The 20,185-nt window shown below is 41.9% G+C and overlaps 1 protein-coding gene across 4 annotated transcripts in view; it reads right to left on the bottom strand.

The window, feature by feature from the left end:
- The window catches only part of GNE (glucosamine (UDP-N-acetyl)-2-epimerase/N-acetylmannosamine kinase), a 53,031-nt gene extending 36,751 nt beyond the window's left edge, over positions 1 to 16,280 (bottom strand). The window contains exons 1-3 of one of the 4 annotated variants that reach the window (XM_067743947.1): positions 16,127 to 16,280; positions 11,964 to 12,058; positions 10,004 to 10,202 (exon numbers count right to left, since the gene is read on the bottom strand). In XM_067743947.1, the coding sequence (XP_067600048.1) occupies positions 10,004 to 10,167 (164 nt within the window). In that variant the 5' untranslated portion in view covers positions 10,168 to 10,202; positions 11,964 to 12,058; positions 16,127 to 16,280. Of the gene's footprint in view, positions 1 to 745; positions 5,424 to 7,474; positions 7,538 to 10,003; positions 10,207 to 11,963; positions 12,059 to 16,126 lie in introns of those variants that run through there. The other 3 variants (XR_010944961.1, XM_067743948.1, XM_067743949.1) reach the window with 3 other exon arrangements.
- Between the last annotated feature and the right edge of the window lie 3,905 nt (positions 16,281 to 20,185).

The following is a 20,185-nucleotide window of genomic DNA, read 5'->3' as shown; positions in this document are numbered from 1 at the left end:
GATAGTGAGAGGCCCACGCACTGCAATGAAGAGTGGCCCCCGCTCACCACAACTAGAGAAAGCCCCCACACAGAAACGAAGACCCAACACAGCCAAAAATTAAAAAAACATTGAAATAAATCACATTTCACTTTAAAAAAAAGAATCCGCCTGCCAATGCAGGGGACATGGGTTCGAGCCCTGGTCCGGGGAGATCCCATGTGCTGCGGAGCAATGAAGCCTGTGCGCCACAACTACTGAGCCTGCGCGCCACAACTACTGAGCCTGAGTGCCACAACTACTGAAGCCCATACTAGAGCCCATGCTCTGTAACAAGAGAAGCCACTGCTATGAGAAGCCCGCGCACCACAATGAAGAGTAGTTCCCGCTCGCCGCAACTAGAGAAAGCCCGCGCACAGCGAAGAAGACCCAACACAGCCAAAAATGAAAAAAAATAAATTTACTTAAAAATAAATAAAAATGGCCTAAGACCTTAACATACACCTCACCAAAGATGATATAAGGATAGCAAATAAGCATATGAAAAGATACTCCACATTTTATGTCATCAAGGAAATGCAAATTAAAACGAGATACTGCTACACACCTATTAGAATGGCCAAAATCCAGAACACTGACAACACTAAATGCTGGCAAGGATGTGGAGCAACAGGAACTCTCATTCACTGTTGCGGGGAATACAAAATGATACAGCCACTTTGGAAGACAGTTTGGCAGTTTATTGCAAAAGTAAACATGCTCTTACCATACGATCTAGCAATCATGCTCCTTCGTTTACCTAAACGAGCGGAAAACTTATGTCACACAAAAATCTGCAAAATGAATGTTTATAGCAGCTTTATTCATAATTGCCAAAACTTGGAAGCAACCAAAATATCCTTCAGTAAGGGAATGGAGAAATAAACTATCATACATCCACACAATGGAATATCATTCAGTGAAAAAAGAAATGACTATCAAGCTATGAAAATACATGAAGGAAACTTAAATGCGTATTACTAAATGAAAGAAGCAAATCTGAAGAGGCTACATAATATGTGATTCCAACTATATGACATTCTGGAAAAGGCAAAAATCTATGGAAATGGTGAAAACATCACTGATTGCCAGGAGACTGTTGGGGGGAAGGGATGAATAGGTAGAGGAGAAGACTTGGGGGGCAGTGAAATGACTCTGTGTGATACTATAATGGTAGATACATGCCATTATACATTTGTCCAAACCCAGAGAACTTACACCACCAAGCTGAATCCTAATGTAAACTATGGACTTTGGGTGATAACAGTGTGTCAGTGGAAGTACATCAATTGTAAAAAACGTACCACTGAAGTGTGGTAGGGGATGTTGATAATGGGGATGCTATGCATGTATAGGGGAAGAGAGGTATACGGGAAACTTCTGTACCTTCTGCTCAATTTTGCTGTTAGAGCTAAAACTGTTCTAAAAAATTAGGTCTATTTTTTAAAGACATTCTTTCTTTTATATATATGCATGTACTTTACCATTTCTAGTCACTCCTTTCTGTAGATCTAAGTTCCCAACAGGTATCATTTCTCTTCAGTTTGAAGAATCTGCCTTAGCATTTTTTTGTAGTATATACCTGATGGTGATAATTTGCTTAGCTTTTCTCTTCAACTTTATTTTTGAAAGATATTTTCACAGATAAAAAATTCTGGGTTAACAGGAGTTATTTTTCCCCCTTTGAGCACATTAAAGATGCTCCACTGTCTTCTGGCCTCCACTGTCAGACAGTGAGTTAGTTAGTTATCATTCATATCATTGTTCCCCTGTAAGAAATGTAATTTTTGTCTTGTTGCTTTCAAGATTTTCTTGTTTTCAGCAAATTGACTATGATTTTGTCTACAGGTAGTTTTCTTAGTATTTATCTGTTAGGGGTTGTTGACCTTTCTGGATCTGTACATCGATGTTTTTTCGTTTGTTTTTTTACCAAATTTGGAAACCTCTGGCCAGTATTTCTTCTAAGATTGCAACATAGCTTTAATTCTGAGACTGTCCCGCCTACAGAATGTTCATACCTAACTGTTTGAATCAGGAACCAGAATCAGAATTCCCTTGAAATAGCATCTCAAAAAACAAAACACTATGTCCCATAACACCAAATATACTTGAAGAATTTGCTAAGCCCTGAATTAAACTGAAATATTGAGTTTATTTTTAAACTAAGTTCTGTATTAAACATGTATTAAACAAACATGTTTTAAGTATTTAGTCTGAACTGCTGCCAAACTTGAACATTTTCAAAAACTATGGGACTGTAACAAAACTAGGCCACCGATATAATCTCTAAATGAAATTAGACTTGATCCAGTGCATTTGTCTTAAGTCCCCAAACTGAACCTCTTCACAGCAGTAGGGGCTGTCATGGTACCCACACCACCACAACCAATCTTCTCATTAATCTTTACTGATAGTATCTCTCCTCCTCCTCTTAAATAACCTTGTCTCTAATTTGGAAGCATCATTCTTAGATGAAAATCAGTTGAATGATCTATCGGTTGTTGTTTTCTGATTATTTTTCTTTGTGCTGTTGCATATTAAAAGTATAAAGAAATATGATTAGCAGTTCTCAAACTTCACCTCTCCAATAGCAGAAGGAATCTGATCCTTGAGGGATTTAAGTTTTCTCCTCAGCTTTTACATTTGGGATGGTCCCCCTACCATGTCTCTTCCTGCAGAAAAATGCTCAGACAGCTGCATAAAGAGTGCCAACTATCTGCTGTCTTGAGATACCAAAGTTATGCATAATTGTGCTGAAGATACTTATTCTGTTAGAGTCAACTAGACTTAAAAATTACTCAATTCCTCCAGAGAAGATACTCCCACCTCCACAATTAATTAGCATGTTTGACAGTCTTATTCTAAGTTTTTCACCTTAATTTGTTTTTATTTTCACTTTCTATCCAGCACAACTTCCTTTAGTTATTAGAATATTAATCCTTCTGAGTCTACGACAGTCATTTTTAACCCTCTCTAAATGAGAAACTAGTTGGTCTGGGAAAGTCTTCACAATGCAATGAGCACCAGTTGAGCACACAGTGCAGGGCACTCTACCTGTGTTAAATACTGTGTGTTGAGAGAGAGAAAGAAGAGAGAGAAAGAAGGTTATTTACTTACACACACAGAAAAGAAAGTACAGCAGATTTTTGCATGCATGACTTTAAAATTCTCAAGCATTCCTGAAATACCAAGTCATGGAGTCATGAAGTCATGTGCAATTTTGCTAAGCATGAATTTGAATCCCACCTATTTGACATTAACCTTACTAGGAGAGCAAGTCACTTAGCTAATGATTAAGCCAACCTTTCAGACCAAAATACAACATTGTTCCCATCATTTTCTTCATGTTTCTGTGGGGGAAATACCATAGAGCAAGGTCTCTCAATGTCAGCAGTATTGACATTTTAGGCCAGACAGATTCTTTGTCGTGGAGGGCTGACCCATGAACTGTAGGATGTTTAGAAACATCCCTAGCCTCTTAAAAAAATGTGCTGAGATCGGATCAAACTGGAGGAGTAGGATGTGGAGTTCACCTTCTCCACAAATATGGGATTGGCCAAAAAGTTCATTTGGGTTTTTCCGTAACATCTTATGGAAGATATTACAGAAAATACATATCAAAATGTTTAAATCAAAATATATCTACAGGTGGAACGATTCTCACAAAACATCTACTGAATGCTGGCAGAAGACCTCAGACTTCCAAAAGGGCAAGAAAATCATGTAATTGGGGAGGACAAAAGAAAAAAGAAAAATAAAGAGAGAAAGGAATCAGGATGGGACCTGCGCCGCTGGGAAGGACCAGTAAAAAAAGGAAAGGTTTCCACACACTGGGAAGTCCCCTCACTGGTGGGGAGATCAGCCGGGATGGGAGGGGGAACTTCAGAGCCTCAGAAGAGAGCACAGCAACCGGCCTGTGGAGGGTAGAAGGGAGAGAGACCTGCACCAAATGTCAGTGCTGCTGCCCGACACTCCCCAGCCTGAGACGCTGGTCCGCTGGGCCGGGTGGGGGCTGGGAGCTGAGGCTCAGGCTTCAGAGGTCACTCCCCGGGGAGAGGACTGGGGTTGGCTGCGTGGAGACAGCCTGAGGGGACTAGGGTGTCGTATGGGAGAAGGCCTGGGCCCGCCAGAGAGGCAGGGTGCCATTGCTGGGTGGCACACAAGGAGACGGGCGGGACCGCCATAGGAGCTTCTTTCTCTGCTCACACACTAGCCAGCGGCAGGGCACTGCCTACATGAGCCCCAGGGGTAGGCGAGAGCCTCCACTACCATCTCGGACTCTAGAAGCAGGCACAGACCGCTGCTGCCGCTGAGGGTCCTGTGAGCAGGCGCTGGTCACTGCCCCCACCTTTCTGGGAGCGTGCGTGGCCTGCTGCCACTGCTGCCAAGAATCCCTCGACCAGGTGCCACCCGCTGCCCCCACCTTCCCAGGAGCGCACACGGGCCGTACACCTGCACACCCCCTATCAAGGGGATAACAGTGAGCACATGCTGAGGAAAGAGATGGCAAGCATCCAAACTAAAAACAGCCCTCACGCCAAAAAAAAATTAAATCCACACAAGCTATGCAGGGACGCTGCCACATATAAATAGCCCTCCAAGACCAGGGTAGATAATTTTCCACCTAAACTCACAGAGTAAAAGAAATATAAGCAAAATGAAGAAGGAGAGAAAGCACTCCCAGTTAAAAGACCAAGAGTATTCCCCTGAAAGAACAAACAATGAAACAGACCTCTTCAGTCTAACAGACACCAAGTTCAAAAAGGAGGTAATGAAAATACTGAAGGAATTAAGAAAGGCTATCACAGAAATGCAGAGTACTGTAAAAAGGAACTAAAAACTATAAGGTGGAGCCCAGAAAAATTAGAAAGTTCATTTGCCGAGATGAAAGCTAAGCTAAAAGCAAAGAATAGCAGGATGAATAATGCAGAAGAAAGAGTAAGTGATTTGGAAGATAGAATAATGGAAATTACCCAATCAAAACAGCAGACAGAAAGCCAACAACAACAAAAAAACGAAGAAAGCAATATAAGAGACCTATGGGATAATATACAGCATGTCAATCTATGTATAATAGGAATTCCAGAAGAAGAAGAAAGAGAAAAGGGGATTGAAAATGTATTTGAAGAAATTATGGCTGAAAACTTCCCAAACCTAAAGAAGGAAACAGATATCCAGATATAGGAAGCACAGAGGGTCCCAAACAAGATGAACCCAAACAGAGCTACACCAAGACATATCATAATAAAAATGGCAAAAGTTGGGGCTTCCCTGGTGGCGCAGTGGTTGAGAGTCCGCCTGCCGATGCAGGGGACACGGGTTCGTGCCCCGGTCCGGGAGGATCCCACATGCCGCGGAGTGGCTGGGCCCGTGAGCCATGGCCGCTGAGCCTGTGCGTCCGGAACCTGTGCTCCACGACGGGAGAGGCCACAACAGTGAGAGGCCCGTACCGCAAAACAAAAAACAAAACAAAACAAAACAAAATGGCAAAAGTTAGAGAGAGGATTCTAAAGGCAGCAAGAGAAAAACAAAGAGTTAATTACAAGGGAACCCTCATAAAGCTATCAGCTAGTTTATCTACAGAAACACTGCAGGCCAGTAGGGAGTGGCAAAGTACATTCAAAGTCTTGAAAGGGAAAAATCTGCAACCTAGAATACTCTACCCAGCAAGATTATCATTTAGGAGAAGAAATAAAGAATTTCTCAGACAAGCAAAAACTAAAAGAATACAGCAATACTAAACCTATCCTAAAAGGAATATTGAAAGGTCTTCTCTAAATAGAAAAGAAGCAAGAAGATATAGGAAGGAGGAAATCACAGTAGGAAAGTAAATCACTTAAGCCAATATACAGATTTTTTTTAAAAAGCCTATTTGTGAAAGTGACGATAAACACAAGGAACGGCAAAAGGATAAACGTGAAGTTGTAAAAAAGGAAATCAAAATCACAAAATGTGGGGAAAGAGAGTAAGAAAATGTAGATTGCTTTTTTTTTTTAAGAATGTGTCTGATCCTATATGACTATCAGTCTAAAGCAAGCAAATATAGGAAGGGGTTAACATACTTGAAAAACAGGGCAACCACAAATCACAAACATAAAACAGATTCACAAAACCAAAAAGAAGAAAACACAAGCATAAAAGAAAAGGAAATCATCAAACCATTAAAGGAAAAAGAAAGGAACAAAGAAGAAACACAGAATCAACTGGAAAACAAGGTTTAAAATGGCAATAAATACATATGTATGAATAATTACCTTAAATGTCAATGGGCTGAGTGCTCCAAATGAAAGACACAGAGTGGCAGACTGGATTAAAAATCAAGGGCCAACAATACACTGCCTACAAGAGACCCACCTTAGGGCAAAGGACACACATCGATTGAAAGTGAGGGGATGGAAAAAGATGTTTCATGCAAACAGAAATGACAAGAAAACAGGAGTTGCAATACTCATATCAGACAAAACAGACTTTAAAACAAAGGCCATCAAGAAAGATAAAGAAGGACACTATATAATGATAAAAGGATCAATACAAGAAGAGGATTTTACACTTGTCAACATATGTGTACCTAACACAGGAGCACCCAAATACTTAAAACAAATATTAACAGACATAAAGGAAGACATTGATGGGAATACAATAATAGTAGGAGACTTTTGGGTTTTTTTTTTGCGATACGTGGGCCTCTCACTGTTGTGGCCCCTCCCGTTGCGGAGCACAGGCTCCAGACACGCAGGCTCAGCGGCCATGGCTCATGGGCCCAGCCACTCCGCGGCACGTGGGATCTTCCCGGACCGGGGCATGAACCCGTGTCCCCTGCATTGGCAGGCAGACTCTCAACCACTGCACCACCAGGGAAGCCCTATAGTAGGAGCCTTTAACACCCCACTCACATCAATGCACAGATCTTCTACACAGAAAATCAATAAGGCAACAGAGATCCTAAATGATACAATAGAACAAGTTTGACTTAACTGATATTTTCAGGACAGTTTTTACATCCAAAAAACCCAGAATACACATTCTTTTCAAGTGCACATGGAACACTCTCTAGGATTGACCACATACTAGGGCACAAAACTCACCTCGGGACTTCCCTGGTGGCGCAGTGGTTAAGAATCCGCCTGTCAATGCAAGGGACACGGGTTCAAGCCCTAGTCCAGGAAGATTCCCACATGCCGTGGAGCAACTAAGCCCATGTGCCACAGCTACTGAGCCTGCACTCTAGAGCCCATGAGCCACAACTACTGAGCCCGCATGCCACAGCTACTGCAGCCCACACCCCTAGAGCCTGTGCTCCACAACAAGAGAAGCCACTGCAATGAGAAGCCCGCGCACCACAGCAAAGAGTAGCCCCCGCTCACTACAAGTGGAGAAAGCCTTGGTGCGGCCGCAAAGACCCAACACAGTCAAAAATAAATAAATAAATATTTAAAAAAAACAAAAAACAACTCACCTCAACAAATTTAAAAGTATAGAAGTTATTTCAAGCATCTTCTCTGACTACAAAGGCATGAAACTAGAAATCAACCACAGGAAAAGAAATGAGAAAAAAACAATTACATGGAGACTAAACAACATGCTACTAAAAAACCAATGAGTCAATAAGGAAATCAAAACAGAAATTTAAAAATACCGTGAGACAAATGACAATGAATACACAACCATACAAAATCTACGGGATGCAGCAAAAGCAGTTCTTAGAGGGAAGTTTATAGCAATACAGGCCTTCCTCAAAAAAACAAGAAAAACCTCAAATAAACAACCTAACCTACCACCTAAAAGTATTAGAAAAAGAAGAACAAACAAAACCTAAAGTCAGCAGAAGGAAGGAAATAATAAAGATCAGAGAGGAAATAAATAAAATAGAGATTAAAAAATAGAAAAAAATCAATACAACCAAGAGTTGGTTCTTTGAAAGGGTAAACAACATTGACAAACCTCTGGCCAGGCTCACCAAGAAAAAAAGAGAGAGAACCCAAATAAACAAAATAAGAAAGGAAAAAGGAGAAATCTCAAATGATACCACAGAAATACAAAAAACCATAAGAGAACACTATGAAAAATTATTTGCCAACAAATTTGACCACCTAGAAGAAATGGACAACTTTCTAGAAACATACAGCCCACCAAAACTGAATCAAGAAAAAATAGATAATTCAGGGAACTCCCGGGTGGTCCAGTGGTTAGGACTTGGCACTTTCACTGCCACAGCCCAGGTTCAATCTCTGGTCGGGGAACTAAGATCCCACAAGCCGCATGGTGTGGCCAAATAAATTAAATTAAATTAAATTAAATATGGCACAAATGAATCTATCTACAAGACAAAAACAGACTCACAAACATAGAGAACAGATTTGTGGTTGCCTAGGGGGTGGGGGGGGAGGGAGAGGGATGAACTGGGAGTTTGGGGTTAGTAGATGCAAACTATGACATTTAGAATGGACATGCCACAGCAACTAAGCCCGTGCACCACAACTACTGAGCCTGTGCTCTAGAGCCCATGAGCCACAACTACTGAGCTCGCGTGCCACAACTACTGAAGCCTGCGCGCCTAGAGCCCGTGCTCCGGAACAAGAGAAAACACCGCAATGAGAAGCCCGCACACCACAACAAAGAGTAGCCCCTGCTCGCTGCAACTAGAGAAGCCCCGCATGCAGCAACGAAGACCCAACACAGCCATAAATAAACAAATAAATAGATAAATAAAACAAAACTCAAGATACAAAAGCTTGTACAGTGAAAAGGCTACTTCTCACTTCTGTTTTACCAGTTATCCAGTTCTTCTCCCCAGAAGCAACAAATTTCTTGTGCTAGAATGCACTGTAGACATACATTTCCATTAAGTACTAGTCAAGTTTCCATTTCAGCAGTCTCACCTGACAAATACTACCTTCCCCGCTTAATTACTGTGGTAGGCAGATAAGAAACCTACCACAATCTCCTTGAAAGCCTCTCCCCGACTAGTCTTCTGCCAAACTTTTCTCACAGAAGTAAAAGAACACACTTAGACTTTCCCCTCAGGCTCTAGCTAAAATTTCTCCTTTACTTTGTCCTATCTCTGTTCAATAATGTAAGAAAACCCAAGTGGATTTTCTTAGACAGCCAGAATTCATTTCACATTTTAAAAATCTGTGAACTTTTGAGCGCTCCATAAGTTTCTTCTCTTGTCTTTAAAAGTATTTTCTTAGAGCAAATTGCTAAACTGGTTTTGGGGGGCAGGTTTTTATTTGTTTTTGCTGTTATTATCTTATTGTTAAAGGACATTTAAAAAGACAATTTTACCTTAACACAAGCTTCTTTCATATTCAATACTTTGGAGGCTGCATTAATGTTTTCACGCCACAAGGGTGTACTAAATGCCACTTTATTACATGTAACAAAATGTTCACCTTTGGTTTATACACCTGCTCCCTCAAAGATTTCCCAAGTTTCGTTTTTCATATTTAGAGTGTGATCAATAACAAACCTAATGTCACCAAAGTAAGAATTAAAGGTAACGGTATTATAAAATTCTACTTTATCTTGTGGATCAATTAGATTTTTAAAATCTTGTTCCATATCTACTACTTTATATGCATTTTTAATATAGGATTAGCATTAGAACTCACAAAACAGATTACATAGAATCACATTATAGTCACACAACATATATTTATAAATGGCATTTCCGGATGTAATACCAAATAAAAGTAATAATAATAATAGCTATAATTTACCAACCATCTAACAGGCAGCATCCCTGTATAGATACTTTATGTCACTATCTCCATTCTTCACAATAACCTACAACACAAGTTTTCACTCCATTTTATAACTGAGGAACCTGAGGCTCAGAGATGCTAGGCAACTTCTCCAAGGCTACCTAAAAACTAAGTGGTAGAATTGGGATTTGAAGCTGGGTCCACACAGCTCCAAGACCAAAGTTCTCACCGGTACATCGTGTTGCAATGAAGAATATCATAAGAAAATGCTTTCATCTTACCCATAGTCATCTATCAGGTGAGAGCCAAGTACCACCACGTCAAGTTCAAAGAACTCAGGTTCCATTTTAATGCCAAACATGATTGGGGCGAGTTTAGAATAATCAGCACGGTTGCAAGTAGCAACACAGACCCGAAGCTTTCGGTTATTCTCCTTCTTCTCCATGACTTGTTTTCTTTTTGAGAGGTTCTTAAAATAGAGTTCCTGAAGTTGCAAAAATAAAAATTAATATCCTATGATAAACCATAATGCAAAAGAATATGAAAAAGAATGTATATATATGTATAAATGAGTCACTTTGCTGTACAGCAGTAATTAATACAACATTGTAGTTCAACTATACTTCAGTAAAAAATAAATTTAAAAAAGACATTATAGACACAAAAAATAAAAATTCTTTATAATCAGAATGATAGGTCCTAGATATAAACGTAAAATTTTGCCGTCTTAAGTCCTTAAGCACCATTTAGTATAGTGATTCTTAACTTTTCCACCCCGCTTCTGTGTGACACACCCACTGGTATATCAAGTTATGAAATTCCAGCAGACCAACTATGACTCCACCCTTTTCTCGTAAGAAAGCATGCTGGAATGCAATTTAAAAAGAGTTTAATATAAATCAACTCTCATTTAAAAGGCAAGCAAACATCAGTTCTTTATTATTAACTAAAAATTATTTGCCATTCCTCACAATTGATCCCAACATACAAGATTAGAGCGAAAGTTTGGTTGAGAACCACTGATCTAGTTCAACTCCCCCACTTACAGAAAGAGAAAAACACAAGTCTTAAGAGAGGAAATTACTTCCCCAACATTCAAGATCACATCCTATAAGCAATGTGAGCTATTCACCCTCATGCTACACACTATATACAAAGCACTGTGATTAGTGCTAAGGAAAAGATGAGTAAGATGAAACAAAAACCCCTACCTTCAAGGCCTCATTAGCATCCATAGCCAGTACCTACACACTTGACAACTCCAAATACCTACCAGCTATCTCCGGTCCCATAGGCATGTCAAAGTCACTGTCCCAAACTGAACTCACTTTCTTTTCCAAACCTGTTCCTCCTTCCTTATTCTCTAACTCTGTTATGAACTTCCATGCATCCAAATGCCTTGACATCCTTGTCTTCTCTGCTCCTCACCCTGTACCTCCTGTCCTGTCAGTTCAACCTCCGGAATGAATATCTTTCAAATCAATCTCCTCTCCATCCCCACCCACCAGAACATCCCCTAGTCCAATCCCTGATCTTAGGTCAGAGCTATTCTAACAGCTGTCAAAGTGGTTTGCCTGTCTCTAGTCTTGCCCTGCCTCCCAAAAACTTTCAGGGTGATCTTTCCAAAGTTTATAAATCTGATTACATTGCTAAACAGGATATACCACCTATGGATAAATTGCAAATTGCTGATCTGGACCTAGTTCATCCTTCCAACCATTTGTCCCCTTACAACTATCCTCACTCTGAACCAAAGCCATGCCAAAGTGCCTGCAGTTCAACCAGTGGGTCTCCATATCTCTGTGCCTTTGTAGACGCAAGCTCCTCTACCTAAAACTTCCTTTCCCTCTTGCCTGGATTCTTCCTCATCCTTTAAAACTCAGGCTAAGTGTCATCTCTTCTGGAAAGCCTTCGCGTAAACTTCAGTTCCTCCTTACTCCACCCCTCTTCGTGGCTGCCTCCCTCTGAGCACTGTGGTCCCATAATATACACATATACTTTTGCTCAACTCCTTTGCCCACCCATCCCCCCACAATTCTATACCCTCCTTTCAAAAAGTAAAAACCAGGGGCAAGGGATAAGAGCTATGTTTCAAGGAGCTTTTAAAACTTCCTTATATCAATGTAAAATTTCACTTCACGGACTGATCTCAATGCTTATGTCTCTGGAAGTGTATCAATATTTAGAATTTGCAATCAGGAATCCAGAGAAGCTTGAGTAAGGATGCCAATAAAAGGGAAGCTGCCTTTTCAATCAGGGCAGACTCTGAAACTCAGTGGAAATCTCGTCAGTAGCCTTCTGCTGTTGATTATCTCATCTCTCGTAGGCTAGAACTTCTATAATCACACAAATTGCCCATCATTAGGCCCATTCAGAATTTATAATCTCCAGTAAGAGCTAATTCCACCCAATGGAAAGCATTTGTAAGATAGTGAAGCGAGCATTCTGTCAAGTGAGTTGTATTTGTGAGATCTAAGCACTACCTAACCAAAGAGACAAAAATATTTTTCCAAAAACAGTTGTCCTAAGTGTTCTTGTACATAAATCTTTTCCCACTCATCATTAAATGTGAGCTGAATAAATTGTTGGTGATATTTAATTTGCTGGGTGAGGCAAAGCAAATCATTCATGGTTGATAAATTTGTATTTATTTTAATAGTAAACTTTCCATTGGGCAATTCTAAAATGTTTAGTATTTACCAAGTAACTCAAAGGTTATTATACCAAAACTGAAAGTAAGGTAGCCATATACACAAACTATGAAAAATAAAACAATGTTACTAAGGCCAAAACTTTTTTAAGGAATAAAGTTAAATCTTAGGAAAAAAAATAATAATGGTAAAAATCCTTTGTTAAGAGGAGAATTCTTGGGCTTCCCTGGGGGTGCAGTGGTTGAGAGTCCGCCTGCCGATGCAGGGGACGCGCGTTCGTGCCCCAGTCCGAGAGGATCCCACGTGCCACGGAGCGGCTGGGCCCATGAGCCATGGCCACTGGGCCTGCGCGTCCGGAGCCTGTGCTCCATAACGGGAGAGGCCACAACAGTGAGAGGCCCGCGTACAGCAAAAAGAAAAAAAAAAAATTTTATTTAACTTTTTTTTTATTAGGTAGTACATTCACATGGTTTAAAACTGAAAAGGCACAGGAGGCTATAGAGCAAAACGTCTTCTCATCTGTGTTCCCAGACATGTAGTTCTTCTCCCTGAATGCTTAGAATTACTAGTTTCTTATCTATCCTTCTGCAGATAAACTATGCGTATACAAATAAATACACAGTTCTTCACACATATAAATACAAATATATTTTATAAATACATAGAGTGTGTATCATGCAATTAGTAACTTATACTACACTGTTGTTGCATACCTTGTTTTTTAACTGCTCTTAATTATGTTTCTGAATTAAGTGGTAAAATGGGAAAGTTAAAAGGCATTAGAAATATCAAACCTAAAAGTGCAATTTTGAAAATTGCTGGCCATCAACTTTTCAAATATATGTAGGGTTATGAGAGCCCTGGAAGTAAAAATGACCAATGTCACAAACACTTATTGAGAACTGACTCTGTGCAGAGCACTGTAAAGAAAACTGAGAGGGACTTCCCTGGCAGTCCAGTGGTTAAGACTCCACGCTTCCAATGCAGGGGGCGGGGGTTTGATCCCTGCTTGGGGAACCAAGATCCCACATGCCACGTGGCATGGCCAAAAAACAAAACAAAACAAAACAAAAACTGAGAGACAGAGCTGAGAAAGACCTCACCTCTGATTTTTAGGAACTTACAATCTAGTACATGACACCTGGCCACATAATAGATCTTTACCAGTTCACTTTCCCAAAGAGAAGCACCAGGAACAAAATTAACAAATTTTCTTTCTCCGCCTAGTATACATTATTATTTGTTCTGTATAAAATGTCATGCCTGGGCTTCCCTGGTGGCGCAGTGGTTGAGAGTCCGCCTGCCGATGCAGGGGACGCGCGTTCGTGCCCCGGTCTGGGAAGATTCCCCCCCAAAAAACAAAAAAAACCCATTAAAATGTCATGCCCAAGGATCCATTTTTGTTTTTTTTTTTGCGGTACGCGGGCCTCTCACCGCTGTGGCCTCTCCCGTTGCGGAGCACAGGCTCGGGACGCGCAGGCTCAGCGGCCATGGCTCACGGGCCCAGCCGCTCCGCGGCATGTGGGATCCTCCCGGACCGGGGCACGAACCCGTGTCCCCTGCATTGGCAGGCGGACTCTCAACCACTGCGCCACCAGGGGAGCCCCCCAAGGATCTATTTTTATACTAAGAACTGTAACCAAAGTCTCCATGATCAGTATGGAATGAATAAATGTGGCATAATGGACTTAAACTATGATAGGAGGATTTAAGTTGCATAAAGTGCAATGTAAAACAAGATAAAACTAGCTTCTTTACACACTGGAATCCTAGGCAGCAATGAAAACAAATGGACTATGTCTAAATGTGTCAATACTGATAAACCTCAAAAACATAACATTAGAGGAAAACAGAAAGTTCTAAAAAGTTAGATAAAAAAGGGCCATTTTTTAAAATATGTAAAACATTACTGTATGTTGTTTATTGATCTGTAATAAAATTACACAGCAACTAAGGAAAGTAGTTACGTCTGAAGGAGGAGGGAAGGGAAAGGAAAAGAGGGCCTAAAGGGTTTTTGTTGTCTATGTAAACATTTTTAAAATAACATAAGTAGAGGTCTGAAACTAACATGGTAACATGTTAATATGTCTTCAATCTTGATGATTGGTAGAGTGTCGTATTGTTCTGTCCTTTTCGGCTTTTTTTTTTTTTTTTTTTTTTTTTGCGGTACGCGGGCCTCTCACTGTTGTGGCCTCTCCCGTTGCGGAGCACAGGCTCCGGACGCGCAGGCTCAGCAGCCATGGCTCATGGGCCCAGCCGCTCTGCGGCATGTGGGATCTTCTTGGACCGGGGCATGAACCCGTGGTCCCCTGCAACGGCAGGCGGACTCTCAACCACTGTGCCACCAGGGAAGCCCCCTTTTCAGCATATTTGAAATATTTTATTAAAAACAAGAAATCTTTTAAATGGACACTGAAGCTGCACTGTCCACAGTCCTTAAAGCCTAAAGCTCAGAAAGCAGATGGATTGGATATTTACATCCATTTCACTCAATTCCCTAATAGTTAGTAACCAGAGCCACTAAAACCAGAAAAATACCCGAAAAATACAACTTCACCTTGATCTCACTGGCAATCTCTGAGAAACCTGCATTCTCTCAACTCAAGACTGACCATTATTAATACTGACAAAAGGTGAGTGACCCTGTCCAGAAAAATAAATACTGTTGTCCCACTCAACTATAGAAAAAGACAAACACTTGGCTCAAGCAGTCTCTGAGCAGAGGAAACCATCAAAGTAAACAATTGCCAGGCACTGTGTTAAGAGCTTCACAAGCATTAACTCACTTCATCCTCACAGCCCTATCTTATTAGCCCCATTTCACAAATGGGCACAATGAGGTACAGTGAAAACCAATTTACTTGCCCCAAATCACAGTTAACAATTACCAGAACCAAACACCAAATCAGCATTCAAGATAGTGCCCATATCCAGTGTTTGCCTGTGTCTGTTCATTTCATAAACACCCATGAGTGAGAACCTTCCTTATGCCTGGTCCTGCCCGGCACCATGGAAATGAAGGGAACATATGATGTATCACTCTCTTCCCTCAGTGCAGACGGGATGACACAGGAATCAGGAGGGTCTGAAATTCACAACTCTATCCTGAGCTATACTCTGGTGTGACTTCTTCCTGAGCTCCCACAACCGGGTTAACCAGTTATCTCTAAATGCCAAGCTGTACCCCACCCCTCTTCTCCATTAGAATTCCAAAAAAAAAAAAAAAACTTTTTCGTGCTTTTTTACAAGTGTGCTCCGGCTTGGAGGGAAAATAAACGCATATCAAGCTTCCAAGAAAGCCCAGACTCAGAATACAGTCAGGGTGGGGCGCAGACCCTCAAGATGATCTTTCAGTCCAACCCTTTACACCCCGGGGCCACTTGTCCGTCACGGAGCTCTCCGCCCTCTCCTGCACACCTCCGTGACGGGATGCTTGCTATCTTTCAGGACAGCCGGTGGGATGGAGTGCAGCTGGCCTCCCTCTAACACCCCGCGCCCCACTCCCGGTTATTCGCCCGGAGCCCGCACTCAACCCGTCTGCTCCACGGGCCAAAGGCTGAGCCCACATAGGAACTAAAGAGCGGCCCTGGCGTGCAGGCCCGCGGGAGACAGAGCCAGGCCCGGGCCGGGTGCGGAGCCTCGGGCCGGGTGCGGAGCCTCTGGCCGGGGAGCTGAGGCCTCAGGGTGTGGGCCCGGAGGCTGCGCTCCCCGAGCCCGCCTCCCCCGAGTCCCCGGCGGGCGCGCGGTTCTCACCAGGCGCCGATCCGCCGTTCCTCCCGCGTTGCCGCTGCCGCCGCCGGGCCTCGTGGACAAGAGCTGAGCGCCACGCCGTAAAGCAGGCTGGCGTCAGACCGCCCCCTTGGCTTCCGCCACTCGGCCCCGCGGGCGATGACGCGCCTCGACCCCAACCCCGCACACCCCGCGCGCCCTGCGTTCCCACCCGAATCTGCCGACGTGCCTTACGTAAGCGGGGACGAATTCTGCGATTGGCTGTGCGAGGAGGCCGGGGCGGGGTGGCGCCTTCCGTGGTCGTGGCACAGCCCCGGGCGGCCGGCCAGTGTCCCGCCCCTGAGGGGCTCGTTTGCGTGCCACGCGAAAGTTCGGAAGCCGAGCGCCGCACGAGGCAATTGTTTTGGCCTTGGGCCCGAGATGCAATTTCTTAACGCCTTCCAGCCACGCAGTCATTTCATAGGCATGACCAAAACAATACGGTCGTCTCGGGGTCGACCCAGAGCCCTGTCCTGAGTGAAGCTGTGCCACTCCAGAACCGTGTCTGCTAGAGGGCTCAGTGGAGTGCTGATGATGACCCAGGCAAGGCAGAGACCAGCTGATCCTTATAATGAGCTCAGCCTCGGCCTCCCCTGCAGGGAACACCCAGGCCTTCCTGCTCCAGGGAGGAGCACAGAGGTGGCCAAGAAACTGTCGGGAAAGGCCTCACACAGCTCCTGATGAAGACTTTCTAATGATCGTTTCGAATTCCTAGTCACCATTGACAAGAAGCTTTGAATTGGTGATACAGAACATTAAAATATTTTTTTTACAACCATTAAAGAATTTATCGCAGGCGAAACTATTTAAACAGCCTAACAATTCACTGACGGTTCTTGCTATAAAGTGAACTTCAAGTCCAATCAAACTTTTGCACTTGATGTATTTCAGTTAATGATGCTTTAATTTGCAGAATAGTTGTGAACTGTTAGTTCCCCTGCAGCTAGCTTGGAGCCACCAAAAGATCATATCAGCCACAAAAGGACAGACATTAAGGGGTTTCGTGCAAGGAAGTGCCAGGAGATTTCTTTTTTTAAATATCACTTTGGCTGTTCTGTGGAGAAGGGATTGGGTGAGAGTCAAGAATGGTAGCAGTGGAAAAAAAAAAAGCCTCTGAAAGATAACACACACACACACACACACACACACACAAACATACACATACAAACAACCTGGTACCACTGATTGCATCTGGAAGGGTTGGGAGGAGATAGACTTTTCACTGAATTCCTACTTATATCTTTTGTATTTTGTAGTATATGCACACATTCCATATTAAAGAGAATAAAATAAAAGTAATTGTAAAAAAAATGGTGGCAGTGAAACTCATTTGAAGTGGATCGATATGATATTTAGTTTGGAAGTAGAATTGTTGCAACTTCATTATAGATTGGGTATGAGACGATGACAGAAGACGAAGGAAACAAGGTTGACTTCCAGATGTCTGGCATTAGTAGTTGGGTGATTGGTGCCATTTACCAAGATGAGAAAAGCTGAAGGAGTGATCAGGTTTGGGGAGTTAAAAAATAAAGGTTTAATTTGTGATGTTAGGTTTGAGATGCCTATGAGATAGCCACATGAAGCTATTAGATAGGCAATAAGATATATGATTCTGGACACAGATTCACCATACTCCAGATGGTGTATTAGTTTCCTACTGCTGCTGTAACAAGTTACATAAAACTTAGTGGCTTAAAAATACAATTGTATTATCTTCCAGTTCTGGAGGTTAGGAGTCTGAAATGGGTTTTGAGGGGCTAAAATCAAAGAAGCAGTGTAGATATCATCGCAAGAAAAAAATTTTATAACTATGTGTGGTGATCAATGTTAACTAGATTTATTGTGGTGATCATTTCATAAGATATACATATGTCAAACCCTTGTGTTGTACACCTGAGCCTAATATAATGTTATATGTCAATTATTTCTCAATTAAAAAAAAACAAAGGTATCAGTAGTTTTGTCTTCCTTAGGCTGCAGGGGAGAATCTGCTTCCTTGCCTTTTCCATTTTCTAGAGGCTACCCACATTCCTTGCCTTATGCTCTTTCTGGCATCTGCTTCCCTTGTCACATCTCCTTCTCTGACTCTCCTGCCTGCCTCTTTTACTTAAAAAGACCCTTATAATTTATTACATTGGATCCACTCAGATAGTTCAGGATAATCTTCCCATCTCAGAATCCTTAATTCAATCACACCTGCAAAGACTCTTTTGGTATGTAAGGAAACATATTCACAGGTTCTGGGGATTAGGACACGGATATCGTTAAAAAACTATTATTTTGTCTACCACAAGTGATATTGAAAGTCCCAGACGGGGGACTTCCCTGGTGGTCCAGTTGTTAAGCATCCGCCTTACAATGCAGGGGACGTGAGTTTGATCCCTGGTCTGGGAACTAAGATCCCACATGCTGTGGGGCAACTAAGCCTGCGCACTCTAGAGCCCGCGCAACACATTTAGAGAGCACAAATGCTACTACTACCTAGCCCGCGTGCTCTGGAGCCCGCGAGCCACAACTAGAGAGACGCCTGTGCACCAAAACGAAGAAATAAATAAATAAATGTGAAAACAAACAAACAAAAAATAGAAAGTCCCAGAAGATGTTCAAGATGGGAAGGTTGCTTTTAAAGTTACATGGCATGCCACCAAGTATCCAGAATAGAACATTAATTTTTTCCTCTTGAAAGTGAATAAAAAATTTCAAAACAGTGTTAATGTTCAGTTTTTATCTAGGGGCTTATTACATGGGTATGTGTAGTTTGTAAAAATTCATATTGTCCACCTAAGATATGTGCACTTTTTTGTATGTATATTGTAAGTATAATATGTTTCTAAAATACTTAATGCTTGGGCTTCCCTGGTGGCGCAGTGGTTGAGAGTCTGCCTGCCGATGCAGGGGACACGGCTTCGTGCCCCGGTCCGGGAAGATCCCACATGCCGCGGAGCGGCTGGGCCTGTGAGCCATGGCTGCTGAGCCTGTGCGTCCGGAGCCTGGAGGCTACAACAGTGAGAGGCCCGCGTAATGCAAAAAAAAAAAAGTCTAAAATATTTAATGCTTAAGATTATAGCTAGGAAAATAATAACTAGAAATATAAATACTTGTAATAATAGGAAATACAATTTTGAGAATTTGTACACTTATTAAGCCACTTGGAGATTTTGTGTTTGTTTGACCAATATTGAGAATTTTATATTTCCATATATAGTTGAATGGTTGTGTTCATAGAATCATTTAACTCTAAATAAAGTCACCCCTTTTTAGGATTTTCTCCTATGTTCTCTTGAGATGAAGTTGTAGCAAGGAGCTGTAGGGGGCATTTTCTCCTGACTTTTTTTTTTTTTTTTTTCCGGTACGCGGGCCTCTCACTGTTGTGGCTTCTCCCATTGCGGAGCACAGGCTCCGGACGCGCAGGCTCAGCGGCCATGGCTCACGGGCCCAGCCGCTCCGCGGAACGTGGGATTTTCCCGGATCGGGGCACGAGCCCGTGTCCCCTGCATCGGCAGGCGGACTCTCAACCACTGCGCCACCAGGGAAGCCCCCTCCTGACTTTTTAAGATCACTTTTCTATGGGTAAATATTACATTTCTGGATCTCTGTTACTTTGCTAGTTAACAGTATGAATACATATCAAAAATCTCAAGCCATTAAGTTTTAATTATTTTTACTTTAAATAATAATTTGCTGACTTTTTCCGAGTTTTACTGAGTTATAATTGACATACAGCACTGTATAAGTTTAAGGTGTACAATACAATGATTTGATTTACATACATCATGAAATGATGACCACAATAGGTTTAGTGAACATCCATCATCTCATATAGATGCAAAACTAAAGAAATAGAAAAAAATACATTTTTCCTTGTGATGAGAACTCTTACTCTTCTAACAACTTTCATTTATAACATACAACAGTGTTAATTATATTTATCATGTTGTACATTACATCTCTAGTACTTATTTATCCTGTAACTAGAAGTTTATACCTTTCGACTGTCTTCATTTAATTTCCCCTCCCCTCACCACTGGTAGTCATAAATTTGAT

Source organism: Pseudorca crassidens, chromosome 7 (assembly GCF_039906515.1).
Source record: "Pseudorca crassidens isolate mPseCra1 chromosome 7, mPseCra1.hap1, whole genome shotgun sequence".
Lineage (NCBI taxonomy): Eukaryota > Metazoa > Chordata > Mammalia > Artiodactyla > Delphinidae > Pseudorca > Pseudorca crassidens.
The sequence above is the reverse complement of the archived record's forward strand: the minus strand, read 5'-3'. Positions and strand labels throughout refer to the sequence as shown.